Genomic DNA, 13741 nt, shown 5'->3' with positions numbered 1-13741 from the left:
GAGAGACAGCCAGCGAGAGAGGGAACACAAGCAGGGGGAGTGGGAGAGGAAGAAGCAGGCTCCCAGCGGAGGAGCCCGATGCAGGGCTCGATCCCATAACGCCGGGATCACGCCCTCAGCCGAAGGCAGACGCTTAACCGCTGTGCCACCCAGGTGGCCCTGTTTACCCATTTTTAAAAAAGCTTTTATTATTTTTTTATTTTTAAGATTTTATTTATTTAATTGCCAGGGAGTGAGAGAGCACAAGCAGGGGGAGCAGCAGAGAGAGAAGCAGACCCCCTACTGAGTAGGGATCTTGATGCGGGGCTCGATCCCAGAGCTCTGGGATCATGACCTGAGCAGAAGGCAGATGCTCAACCAACTGAGCCATCCAGGCGCCCCTGAAGATTTTGTTTTTAAGTGATCTCTACAATCAATGTAGGGCTCGAACCCACAACCCCGAGATCAAGAGTTGCATGCTCTACCAACTGAGCCAGCCAGGTGTCCCCAACATCCTTTTTAAATAAAAAACATTGCTTTCCATTTTCGTAACCGTCCTCAATATCTGGATTCACAGAAGACAGCTGGATTTCGCATCTCCTTCTGCGTTCAATCAGTTGAAATATCAGAGGTCGCATAGCCTTCGGGAAACTGCACTGGTCACTACTGAGAGAATAAAGGTGAAAAAGGCAAATAACATCCTAGTGTTACTATGAAAATAGTTTTGATTTCAAGGATCCCCTGGAAAGGTCTTAAAAGCCCCCAGGCGTTCCCTGCTACACCCAGCACGACTCTTTCGTGAGCCCCAGAGAGAAACTGGAGGGATGACAGTGCCGTCAGTACATTCACTCCCGGGTCTTCCCGTGCAGGGCTGTCTACCCTGAGGCTGGCTTTGTCTCTGGAAAAAAAGCGGAAGGGCTTCTCTGAAGTAACTTTCTTCTTTGGATTCTAGCAACTTCTCCCCTCATCTCTCTGGGCCTTCGTGGGAAACGTCTGAGTTACTGCGTTATCTTCGTTCTTCTATACTCTGTGCACACGTTTGTGAATAACTTCTTAACGTATCCTCACAGTCTATCAGCACATTAAATGAAACGAAAATTCAACAAACAACACAGCACCTTATTTTATGTCAGTGGTCTTCCAAGGGTGGTCCCTGCAGCATCAGCATTAGCATTATCTGGGGACTTGTGAGAATTAGAATTCAAAATTTTAGACCACACTCCAGAGGGACAAAATTAGAAATTCTAAGGGTGGGACCCAGAAACCTGTGTTTTAACAAGTGTTTCAGGTGATTTTAATGTAGGCTAAATTGGGACCCAGTCTGAAAACACTGCTCAAATAACGTAATTCAAAGTGCCCTAAATTTAGAAACTGTACTTAGATAAAGTTAACCCTTAGTTAATAAAAGTTAATGGTAGCAAGCATTTACATGGTGCCAGGAAATGTTCTAAACACTCGACACATGTTAACTCATTTAGTCTTCACAACAACTGTAGTGTAATAAGAACTATCAGGCCAACTTCTGATACGTGGAAAAAACGAGGCATAGAGAGCATGTAAGTACTTTGGCAAAGGGCTCATAGTAAGTGGCAGAGCTAGGTTCCAATCCAGGCAGGCAATCCAGTGCCAGAGTCTGGGCTCCTGACTGCCACACAATGAGGCCCCAGAGCAGTAACAAGGGTCTGGAGGGATTCGGGTTTCCTAGCAACAGAGCTGACGGAAGGTCCCTTCAGCCACGCTGCCGGCCTAGGCTGATGGCTTACACGCTTTCCCAGCACCGGAGGAACGGAGATGAGCCCTTTCTAGGAAAGAGAGAGAACGAGTCTTCTCTCAAGTAGACTTGATGGGCTTCTCTGAACGTAGCTAACAGGCTGTAAGGGACTTTCCAGGAAGTTGGTGAGGCACTGAGCTTGTGAGAGAGACACAGCGCTGGGGTTCGATCCTCTACTTAAATGTGTGGTCCCAGCCTTGAACTACATGAAATAGTTCTGCTGTATTCCCCACGCCTCCGACCCAGTCTTTCACCTGATGTTTTAGGTTGACTTTTTTATTGTTAATTATTTTAAAATAAAAAACTTATGTTAAATTAAAGTTAAATTTAAAAATTTAAAGTTTCTGCTTTTGCAATACAAACACGTCAGAGATTTATTTTTAAGCTATGGACGAAGGATGTGATCCTTTCTTCTGGAAGAATTCTGGGAAAACTTTTCAAATCACTACTTTAGCATAACAAAAAATTTGTTTCTGCATTGAGTCAACTTATTCTTGTATATATATAGTTGTTCACAATTGTTCAATAGTGAGTTTCTCTGCCATGGGCTGAATTTATATAAAACCTTTATATGGTTAAAGTGACCGGGTATGTATAAATCATTACACTTACAAATATTTTAATGGCCAAATAGTCTAGGACAGTATTCTTCAAATCAGTACACAGAAACATTTCATGGGTATGTGGGCAAGGATGACTTCAGTGGACTTGGTATCCAGAACTTTACTTTCCACGTGAACTCCTGCCTAAAACAAATTAGCCCTCCGTCTCCTGAGATCAAGGCACTCCTTTCACATCAGCTCCTTTCTTCTTTGCTATGAAAAACTTACTTCTCTCTTTTTTTTTTTTAAAGATATTTATTTGACAGAGATAGAGACAGCCAGTGAGAGAGGGAACACAGGCAGGGGGAGTGGGAGAGGAAGAAGCAGGCTCCCAGCGGAGGAGCCTGATGTGGGGCTCGATCCCAGAACGCCGGGATCACGCCCTGAGCCGAAGGCAGATGCTTAAGGACTGAGCCACCCAGGTGTCCCGAAAAACTTTCTTCTCTGAATCTCACTCTTGCACCTCAGGGTGTAAAATCCTCCAGGGCGGTGAAAAAGTGAATGACCACACAAGATCTCGCAGAAATGGATGGACTTCGAAATAATTAAAATCATTAAATTTTATGTATCATCATTTGTTGTGATCAAGTATGAAATAAAATGGAAATATAAGTTCAAGGAGGAAAAGGAATGATGTAAAATTTCCTATTTAAAAAAAAAACACCTTGTGGGGTGCCTGGGTGGCTCAGTCGGTTAAGTGTCTGCCTTTGGGTCAGGTTGTGATCCTGGAGTCTTGGGATCGAGTCTGGAGTCCGACTCCCCCGTCAGAGGGGAGTCCCTCTGTCCCTCCGCTCTCTCTAATAAATAAACAAACCTGAAAAAAAAAAAAAAGCTTGTAGGGCGTCGGGCTGGCTCAGCGCGTAGAGAATGAGACTCTTGATCTTGGGCTTGTGAGTTCAAGCTGCACATTGGGCGTAGAGATTACTTGAAAAGAAAAAAATATTTTTAAAAAAAGCCTGTTTGCATCTTTTATTTTTTTTGAATCTTTATTTTAGCCCCCAAGGGGGTGCACTGTTTCTGGAGGTACTGCGGTATCAGGAGGCCGATGCACCGCGTGGACAGAGCAAGCTTCTATACCATCTCTCTGCTCCAACAAGCCACTTCATATACTGTCCTTGGATAGAGGATGTATCAGATATTAAACTGGTAAGAACAAAAACTACACTTGATCTTAGCCAAAGGGCCAGGAAGCAATGATTTTTTTTTTTTTTTTAAAGTAAGCTCTACACCCAAGGCGGGGTTTGAACTCATGACCCCGAGATGGAGTCACATTCTCTACCAACTGCCTTCGGCTCAGGTCATGATCCCTGGGTACTGAGATTGAGCCCTGAGTCAGGCTCCCTGCTCAGCGGGAGCTTCTTCTCCCTCTCCCTGTGCCCCTTTCCTTGCTCCTTCTCTCTCTCGCTCACTCGCTCTCAACTAAAAATCTTAAAAAAAAAAGTTTCAAAGTTAAATTGATAGTATGCTAAAAATTGCAACCTCTTTTGGACTATTCTCAGCTTCTGAAAAACTAAAGATGTCAAATTTAAAATGTGCAAGGGTGGGGTGCCTGGGTGGCGCAGTCATTAAGCATCTGCCTTAGGCTCAGGGCGTGATCCCTGCGTTATGGGATCGAGCCCCACATCAGGCTCCTCTGCTATGAGCCTGCTTCTCCCTCTCCCACTCCCCCTGCTTGTATTCCCTCTCTCGCTGGCTGTCTCTGTCAAATAAATAAATAAAATTAAAAAAAAAATAAAAAAAATGTGCAAGGGAAACATAATTTTTAAAAATACTTTTGTGGCTTTGCAAACAAAGAAGTTTGCAGATTTCTTGTTTAGGATTATTTTTAATTTTTGACCGCCATAGGAGTATGACTGTCAACTTTTTCTTAAGATTTTATTTATTTGGAGAGAGAGAGAGAGAGAGAGAGCAAGCGTGCACAAGCAGGGGGAGAGGCAGGTGGAGGGAGAAGCAGGCTCTCCACTGAGCGGGGACCACCTGGGTGGCTCAGTTGGTTAAGCGTCTGCCTTCAGCTCAGGTCATGATCCTGGCATCCTGGGATCAAGCCCCACATCAGGATTCCTGCTCGGTGGGGAGTGTGCTTCTCCCTCTCTCTCTGTGTGCTCACTCTCTCAAATAAATAAATCTAAAAAAACCCTCCCCAAACCCCCCAACTTTCTATAAATTGGGGGCAGGGGCATGTGGGGGACTTTGGTGTGATGTCTGAGTAACCAACCCGACAGGGACACACATTAAACTTTGGAGCTTGCTTCCATGCTGGAAAGCTGGCGCCCGTAACAACCCTGTATTTGGAGTAACGGCCTTTCCGGCTTGTCTGCCGCCCTCCTCACTCTAAGTCTCCGTACTTCCTGGGCTCTCTGCACACGTCTCCAATCAGACAGCAGGAGTTGAGCAAGGTGAGCTCTAGGTGAGACAGAGTATTGATCTAGGTCATAGAGTTGGAGAATAGTCCCTTTTGCTGTATAAACCCCCTAGGCTTCCAGGTACTCCAGTATGGGACATTTTTCCTTCTTGAAATAGTTCAAAAAATGTTGTGCTTAATAAAGCCAAAGTAACACACACCACACACACACACACACGAGACATAAAAAGCCTCACCAACAGTCACTCTCCCCCCAAAACACTGACTGGAAGATCTATAACAATAACGGAATGGTGACCAGAGGGAAATAATAATCTGAAGCCGATTTCCTTTGGAAGACTTTGGCATGATGTCTTCAGAGAAAGGCTGCATGTGTAAACATGTTTATATGGATAGAGAGCTGAACGGTCTCCTTCCATCTTAACCTCTCTTCTCATTCACCTCCTACAATATAGACCGTATCGATTTGCATTTCATTTTGTGTGTTTCTGTTTAGAGCAGATGAATTTTTATACATCTGCATTTTGAATTAAATTTAAATCCTCTTTACTAGAGCATGGGAAAAAAAAAAAAAGACTGACCAGTGCCAATTTAGTTTCAGCCATTTCATATAGAAATCCAAAAGCATCAAATTTCCTTGTACTCTGGGAACAATATATAGCATGAACAAAAGGTTATAGAGGGAAGAAATGTAATTGATTCTGAAGAGCGTGAACATCTGCAAAGAATGTATTGTAAGAGAAAATGATCTCTGAGGGTCCTACTTCTGATGATGAAACGGTTTCTAGTTCCCCATGTCAGAGAAATAACCCTTTGCTCCGCACACCCCTCTTCAAGCCCAATCCACTGAGCAGAGAAAGCAGATGTTTGAAGCTAGTTTCCACAACACAGGAACAAATAGAAATGAGCGTAGAGGACTTCACGAAATGAAACCTACCCAGTGGTGTTCAGCAGGTGGCCTCGAGGAAATGTGAAAAAAACTATGTTCTGGTCCAAATTCTGTCATTAAATATAATGCGACTGTGGCCCAATCTATCTCCCTGGGCCTCAAGTTCCTTGAGCTCTCACATGGGAGAGCTGGCCTGCATGGCAGAGAAGGTCCTTTTATAATGTTATCTATAGTGGTAAGATTAACAGACCAGTGTTCATCAAGAAGTCCCTTGAGTCTCAGATTTTCCTTTTAATTTAATTAATTTTTTTAAAGACTTATTTTTCTCAAGTAATCTCTACACCCAATGTGGGGCTTGAAATCACAGCCCTGAGATCATGAGTCACATGCTCTACTGACTGGGCCAGCCAGGCGCCCCACAGACTTTCCACTTTTGATGGGAAGAGCAAAAATTCTAACACAAGTGATTTAAGAACATCAACATTTATTTAACATGATAAAAAAGAAATGAGATATGAACATTTGCATTTAAACAATAGTAAGTAGCCTTTAATACTTACATGTGCTCATTGTATAATATATACACAATGAACATAATTACATTTGTACACAAACTAAGTACTGGATTTGAAAACCTGCTTATTGCTGTACATATCTATCCCAATTGAAGTATAAGCCCAGTACTTCAAAATACCTACATTTTAAATTGTATTTTTAAGAAAAAGTAAGCGGTAACATTTGTGTTTAAGCTGACAAGAGTGTGGCAGTAACTGCTGACATTGCAATCTGACTGGGAAATAATTATAGCAGAAAACAGGACGTACTTCACTTAGCGATAATAAAATGGCACATTTTAAATATATATATAAAATTTTTACAAATCAAGTGTGAAACAAAGCATTGCAGTAGCCAAAATGGGAGGAGGAAAAAAAAAGGAAGACAAGCTTCGTTGGAAATAATAACTAAGTTTATGTACCGAAAAGGCAAAACGAAATATAAATCCACCTAAACTTTAGAAACATCAAAATCCGGAAATCAGCAACTAAGTAAGCTCTGGCTGTAGACTGCACATTAAAAAAGCACCTTTACTTATGTGCTCTGAAATCATAGCAGCAAGCTGGTGTTAGAACAGCAACCTTGAGATTACGGAGTGTACATATAAGCCATTAAAGCTGTTTGGAATAAACATTTTCCAGAAGTGATAAAATGATGCTCTGTGGCCAAAAGCATCAGAACTATGAATTTCATAGATTTAAAATATACTGTACAATATCTTCTCATATTGCCGAAGGTCCATGTCCTTAGCTTTGAATGGTTTCAACAGAAGTCAGTATAGCTAAAAAATAAAAACAGGGAAAATTACTTTGACACCTGCAAAGTTAGTGAGTGACCATTTCCGAGAGTAACTGAGGGCGATATTCCATAACAATGGAACTGACAAGCACGGCCAGGAAAATCCGAAGACATAATACAATGGAAGGACATTTTCTTGTCATTTCATAGGTTTAATTCACAAAGCAAAGAATGTAATTAAATAACAGTCCAGAATTTAAAAAAGTAGCCAAATTTGTGGCTAAATCCGAAAGATCAGCAAAATGAGCGAAGATCTGCATAACTTTGCTGAAATATGTCGCAATGTATTAAGCTCCTATACAGCAGTGTCATTTATAAACCTTTCCAAAGTCCTGCCAAAACGACTAAGCCAGCAAGATGACATACACACAAGTGAGAAGACAAAGTAATACTGGTTTGAGAGCCACTAGCTGTTCATGGTGGCTGCGTGCCAGAAGACTAGAAAATATCCGGCAGTAACTGGACCCCGTTCCAGTATGTCATGCCATTGGCTCTTAGGGTGAAAGTAAAATGAAACAAAATCCAATAATAACAACTTAAGGAACCTGGAAATGTACTTGAGTTTTAACTGTAAATACTCTTTATTGTCAGACAACATTTTTTATTATCATTGGTCTGTGTACAAAGAATGGTAACCTGTTTATTGAACCAAAAGATAATGAGATTGGATTTTAATGTGCACTTCTCCACTAAGATGGACAGAGGCCATCTATCAACTCTTTGCACAAGAGGAGTCAAATAAGCATGCTGACTATTCCTATGCTGGTATTATTCTGTCACTAGTGACAACTGTCACTTCAAAACATAGTAAGTTAAAAGTTTAAACGCATGAGTGACAGAGGCAAGACATAGGTAAGGCTATAACAAACAGGTGTTTTGTAACTCCAGAAAGGATGTCAATCCTGCATAAATATCAACTGACAACAAACAAAGGCCTCTTCTAGGCTCTATGTAGACATAATCTCAAATAAAAAGTTACAAATATGACAAGACAGACATAAATCCTTCTGTATGAACAAAAGGACACAGGTTCTAATTGCTACAAAAAGGTATGAATGGAAGAAGATTCTAGAAAATAAGCACTACTGGGTAAACTCAGTCAACTTAGTATTTGTACTAATTTATTTTGAGAATCTAAAAGTCAAAGAATATGTTAGCAATAATGTTTATAATATCTCTATGTGTTTTTGCTGCTTCTAACTGTTTAGCAGAAACTGGTGGTAACCCTAACGCATACGCTATTACTAGACCTGGTAAATGGTATGAGGAGAAAATGGACAAAAAGGCATAATAGCTCCATATCTCAGTTTCCTGAAAAGTAAAAAGACTATGTATCTGCAAGTATAAAAGTACAAGTAAAATTTAGCATCTGTATAAAATTGTTAAAAGAACTTAAGAAATTATTCTCAGCTCTTAGACTGTGGTCTAAGGTACGGTTTCCTCCTTCCTCCTGACCCCACCCACAGCTTTTTTAGCAGTGACCTCCCTTACTTAAAATAATTATTTAGAAATAATTTCTGATAGATCTTAATGATTTTCATATTCCATGTAGTTAGCTGTACCACAAACATTCCTTTGTCCTTTAAAATAATTAACAGACTCCCCATGCGGTAGACATATCACATGAACTGTAAAAAACATTACTTGAGCAACATGTAATCGCTTCCACAGAGTTCTCAGATCCGACTATGGAAAGGAATGCTAAGTGGGAGCACAGCTGCAAAACACTGTGAGGCTTGTCTTGGCACATGCCATACCCTCTTAGTTTTGCTGTTTTTATGGACGATGAAATAAGAGACAGAGAAAATGCTGTCACGTAGCAAATCACAGGAAGGGCTGATGTCGGAGATCTGAGTTATTGCCCGTGGCTCAAATACATAGCCTCCTTGCTCTGCCAACGATCCCTAATGGACAGCCCAGAATTAATCTGTTTTTGTTCACCAAACCAATAAGTGAATAAAACTCAAGTTAAAAACTCTGAAGTTAAAGTACAAATGCAAAGGGAACTGACGTACTTTTTCTGAGACTACACACACATGAAATGGGATCCTTCTGTGAGCTGCGGCTGAGTGGCTGGAACTGGCGATGCCGAGGACTCAGGAGATGGAGACAGACTTTTCACTAAAACACACCAAGAGAATGCGAGAAGATAAACGTCTTTAGGACACCTTTGGAGAAGGACATCCTGATGCTGTGATCTCATAAAATAAGAACATGTTTCAGGAACTGATAGTCGTACCTGGGTTCTGTGATTTTCTAAATTGACCACTAATTATTATTTAGCATGAAACGTCTCTTGAAGACTGTTTAAAAATTCTTCTTCCTCCTGTACCTTAAACTTAACCACCGTATACAATGTGTTTTGATTATATATATATATATCTATATTTTCATATAGATAATATCAGTGGCAATTAAAAAAGTGAGAATTTCTGTGCACAATGCCTTATAATGATAGAGGCAAAAGAAAAGGCAGTGTTTAATATCCATTACAAGGAAACAGGACTTATCACATCAATTTGCATGTTTTATGTATATAAGATATAGAGAATACTGCCAGAATCCTGTGTTCTTCCAAAGAAGAACAGTCCCAACTAACTGAATTTTACTGTATTTGCCCTTCTGCAAAATGATGGGGAGGAGGGTGAAAGTAGGGAGGGTTATTATTTTTTTTAAAGATTTTATTTATTTGAGAGAGAGAGAGAGAGAGAGAGAGAGAGCGTGCACAAGTAGGGGGAGGAGCAGAGAGGGAGAAGCAGCCTCCCGGCTGAGTGGGGACCCCCCCACCCCGAGTGGGGCTCGATCCCAGGACCCTGGGATCATGACCTGAGCTGAAGGCAGACACCTACCGACTGAGCCACCCAGGCGCCCCAGGACAGAGGATTATTAAGAACGGTTTTTTGCTTATGGACTGTGAGAAGTGATGTTGATAATATGTACTAGCTGTATGAATCACCATCCCTTGCCAAATATCATAAAGAAAAAAAGAGAAAATCAAATCTGTTAAGGAAAAAAAGCCCTGAAAGTGGCACATTTTTATTATTTTATTTTTTAATTAATTAATTAATCATTTTTTTNGAGCAGAGAGGGAGAAGCAGCCTCCCGGCTGAGTGGGGACCCCCCCGCCCCGAGTGGGGCTCGATCCCAGGACCCTGGGATCATGACCTGAGCTGAAGGCAGACACCTACCGACTGAGCCACCCAGGCGCCCCAGGACAGAGGATTATTAAGAACGGTTTTTTGCTTATGGACTGTGAGAAGTGATGTTGATAATATGTACTAGCTGTATGAATCACCATCCCTTGCCAAATATCATAAAGAAAAAAAGAGAAAATCAAATCTGTTAAGGAAAAAAAGCCCTTGAAAGTGGCACATTTTTATTATTTTATTTTTTAATTAATTAATTAATCATTTTTTTAGAGAGGGAGGGGGTGAGGGGAGGGGCAGTACAGACCCCAACACAAGGCTCGATCTCACAACCCTGAGATCATGATTTGAGCTGAAATCAAGAGTCAGCTGCTTAACCGACAGCCTCCCAGGAGGCCCTATCTTATGACATGCTATGACATGCTATGGATCACGATCTTCTATCAGAGAAAAACCCAGATGTGGGTACAGCAGCAGCTGAACAAACCCATCCTACTAGTTTAGGTTCTAAATCTTCTACAGCTCCTAAAGTGGTGGTAGGTTTGTGACTATTCTGAGAATGCAGCCTCGGAGAAACAGGTATGTCTTCCAAGTTCTGGAAGATCTTATTAGAAAAAATTTATGGTATATGTGTTAAAGTTAAGATGAAGAGACAGAGAGAGAGAGAGAAGGAAGTGATCCAAGCCAGAAGAGACTCTGTGGATCTAGGCTGAGGTCTCCTTTCCAACCTTTCCAGGGGCATCCTTCCCAAAGGTGCATGTGGGAAGGCAGAATATGAATTCAGAGGTTCAGAGGAAACTCCAGTGAGAAGACTATGAAATGTGTAATATCTACCTGCCACCGTCTGATTTCCTCTGGAAGCATCAGGAGTTTGTTCATAAGAAACAATAGTTTCTTCCTGCTCAAGAATAGTGTCCTTTGTATTTTCTTCAGGGTGACTTTCTGCCTTATGATTTGTGATCTGTGTCTCATCCTGAGGGCTAATGAAAACAGATCGACATTTTAAAACTTGTTATTACAGAACACAGTAAAATTTTTTCTTCCAATTTATCATCATGAAAATGTTTAACCATATACAAAAGATGCCACCATCTATAGTTAGTAACTGCTAACATTTCACTTGCATTAACCGGTTGTTTCTTTTCGTGATGTCAAAAATGATCAGTGAGTTCAAGGGTTTCTTGAGCCACTCATTACGAAGTTCCCTGTCAGATTTTCAGCTTTTCCAGCTTTTCTAGCCATTGAGGAATATGGTTCAAAACCTTTATTTCAGTAGGGTTAGCAAAACAGTCTCTCATTCCTTATTGAATGTCTTTCATTCCTTATTGAATGAAATTCTTCTAAAAATTCTTCTAAAAAGAAAACTATTTCCTCAAAAACTTTTTGGTTGCAGTTTATTTGGGAAAGGCAAGATAAACACTTGATTCTTTGCCTTTATGTACCAGGTTTTGGAATAAGAAGTCAATTCCCTGGCATCGTCCAAAGTGGCCAACAAACTTTGTTGTTGTTGTTGGGTCATGAAACTCATAGATTTTTAATATACTAGATGTGTTTTAATCTACACCTATTAACAAAACAGCAGGTTTTTTTTCTAATCAGCAATTGCCAAAAGTTTTTCAAACTCAATCTTGCCATTCATTGAAGAAATAAAGGGATTCTGAGTAACATTAAATCACAGTATTTCTCTGTGAATAACCAGCTCTGGTTATTTTTCTAATGAAGGGTGAGATTGAGGACATACACATAAGAAGGCCAGTTAAGAAATACAGCCAAAAAATAAGTAGCAAATCACTGTAACTTTTGGAACACGTCAGATACCTTGGATTTCTGATCAGTGTCTGTCATTACCACCCATTATGCAGGCAATGCTGAGGTGCTGACTTGGAGACAGCTTATGTATCTATTGGCGTTTTTTTTAAAGGTCCTTACTGAATTCCTAGGTGCTAAGCATACTGTTAAGTGCTATACCTGTGTTTTCTTATTTAATCATCACAACACATCTGTGAGATAGATATTATTATCCCCATTTTTACAAGTAAGGAACTTGCAGTTTAGGGAGGTTATGTACATTGCTCAAGGTCCTACAGCTCTTCAGTAGCTGAGCTGGGACAGGAATCCAAGACTTTCTGACTCTGAAGTTCACCATTCTTGAGCAGTTACGTAATTCTGGGAGTGATTCCTTTGTCGCTTTCCCTAATTATTACCTGTATGAAACATCCTCGGGCATTTTCTCTTTGTTTGCCTCTTTATCCATCACTTCCTCCGAACTTACTCCATTTGGTTCAGGTTTGAAAAGTGTTTTGGAAAAAATGTCCTCAGTTTTTTCCAACTGTAGAATAAGAAGAAAAATGATTCAAAAATAAAAGTGGGTTAAAACAGGATATCCTGTCAAACAGTTACTGAAATACATATTTAGATTCAAGTATACAGAAAATATTAACCTTCTTTACTACCGGGTGCAAAAAGTTATTCGCCCGGAGGGATGATGCACATTGCTAACAGCCAGCAGCTCGGGGATATCCGAGTCTTTAACTGGGGTTAACAGTACTTTATTCTAGCCCCGATTATGTTTTAAATGTTCAATTACCCAATTTTTCTGATGTGCTGAATACATCACTCAAGTTAAACAAAATCTATCATTTCACTTAGACTTAGGGTCTCTGCGATGAAATGAAACATCATTATTTTCAACCTTCCCACTTGATCTAACCTTCAAAAATCTGCCCCCGTGGAGTTCTGCTCTAAAATAATCTCGCTACCTCTTTGCTGAAATCCGTATTTTGAGGTTCAGCTTCTTTTAGTCGAACAATTTCTGCTTCAGGAGTTTCATGGTTTGGCTTTACATCATGTTCTCTAATGACAGCATCCAATTCCTTAATGTTCTCATCCCTTCTTCGAGTCTGTCCAAAAGACACATAGCAGAGATTCATACTATGAAGCCATGCACAGTTTTTAGATAGCACCTTTTAATTGTGAAAAAAGGCTGATCTTCACTCACAAGGAGGTTTCCTTATGAAAACCAACAGAGGAAAAAAAAATATATATCAGTATACCACACATTTTTTCTCATCTCTTTTAACCATCCATTTTGTAATTTGTAGAATGTGTAATTATTCACCTGTGCTGGCGCGTTAGCAGCAATGCCTGCCAGCTCTTGATTAGATGGAAAGGGGATTTCGAGGAAGACAGAGCAACGCTTTCAGCTGATACATGTTTACTAACAGGGACAGACCAGACAGAAGCTACTGAAAAAGGTTCCCAAGTTTGCTATCTATTTATGAATTGGGGTAACAAACAAATAACAAGAAATGGAATGGTGTCACTTTACAAGGCGGGGGGGGCTGGGATGTGATGAATAGCAGACTTAGAACTTTTGTTTAGAAGCTCTCTCCTGCTACAATTTAGGTCATGTTAAATTAGGACACAGAGTAATACACATTTTATTGGAAGGGGAATTGGGGACTATCCTGGCATTTCACATTTGCTGAAAGCACTTTCATCTTCTTAGTATCTCTGTGAAGTATATGGGATGGGCTGTATTTGCCATCTGATTTATAGTAGAGAACAGTGAGTCCATAGCTGGTACAAGGACATCCAACAAGTAATATAGCTCTGATTTTTTGAACTCAGGGCTATTTC

At 40.5% G+C, this 13741-nt stretch overlaps 1 protein-coding gene and 1 non-coding gene across 7 annotated transcripts in view; both read right to left on the bottom strand.

Annotated features, from left to right (window-relative positions):
- Window positions 1-3353: 3353 nt before the first annotated feature.
- Window positions 3354-3547, bottom strand: LOC117796863. The gene has a single exon (XR_004621568.1). It is a non-coding gene; the product is annotated as a U2 spliceosomal RNA (small nuclear RNA).
- A 2547-nt stretch (window positions 3548-6094) lies between these two features.
- Window positions 6095-13741, bottom strand: part of PLEKHA5 (pleckstrin homology domain containing A5) — a 239568-nt gene continuing 231921 nt past the window's right edge. For 2 of the 6 annotated variants that reach the window (XM_034644712.1, XM_034644713.1), the window contains exons 23-27: window positions 12862-13002; window positions 12307-12431; window positions 10937-11082; window positions 8972-9077; window positions 6096-6939 (exon numbers count right to left, since the gene is read on the bottom strand). In XM_034644712.1, the coding sequence (XP_034500603.1) occupies window positions 8983-9077; window positions 10937-11082; window positions 12307-12431; window positions 12862-13002 (507 nt within the window). In that variant the 3' untranslated portion in view covers window positions 6096-6939; window positions 8972-8982. Of the gene's footprint in view, window positions 6940-8971; window positions 9078-10936; window positions 11083-12306; window positions 12432-12861; window positions 13003-13741 lie in introns of all 6 variants that reach the window. The other 4 variants (XM_034644715.1, XM_034644714.1, XM_034644717.1 and 1 more) reach the window with 3 other exon arrangements.

This window comes from Ailuropoda melanoleuca, chromosome 16 (genome assembly GCF_002007445.2).
Source record: "Ailuropoda melanoleuca isolate Jingjing chromosome 16, ASM200744v2, whole genome shotgun sequence".
Classification (NCBI taxonomy): domain Eukaryota; kingdom Metazoa; phylum Chordata; class Mammalia; order Carnivora; family Ursidae; genus Ailuropoda; species Ailuropoda melanoleuca.
This window is presented reverse-complemented; position numbering and strand designations above follow the sequence as displayed.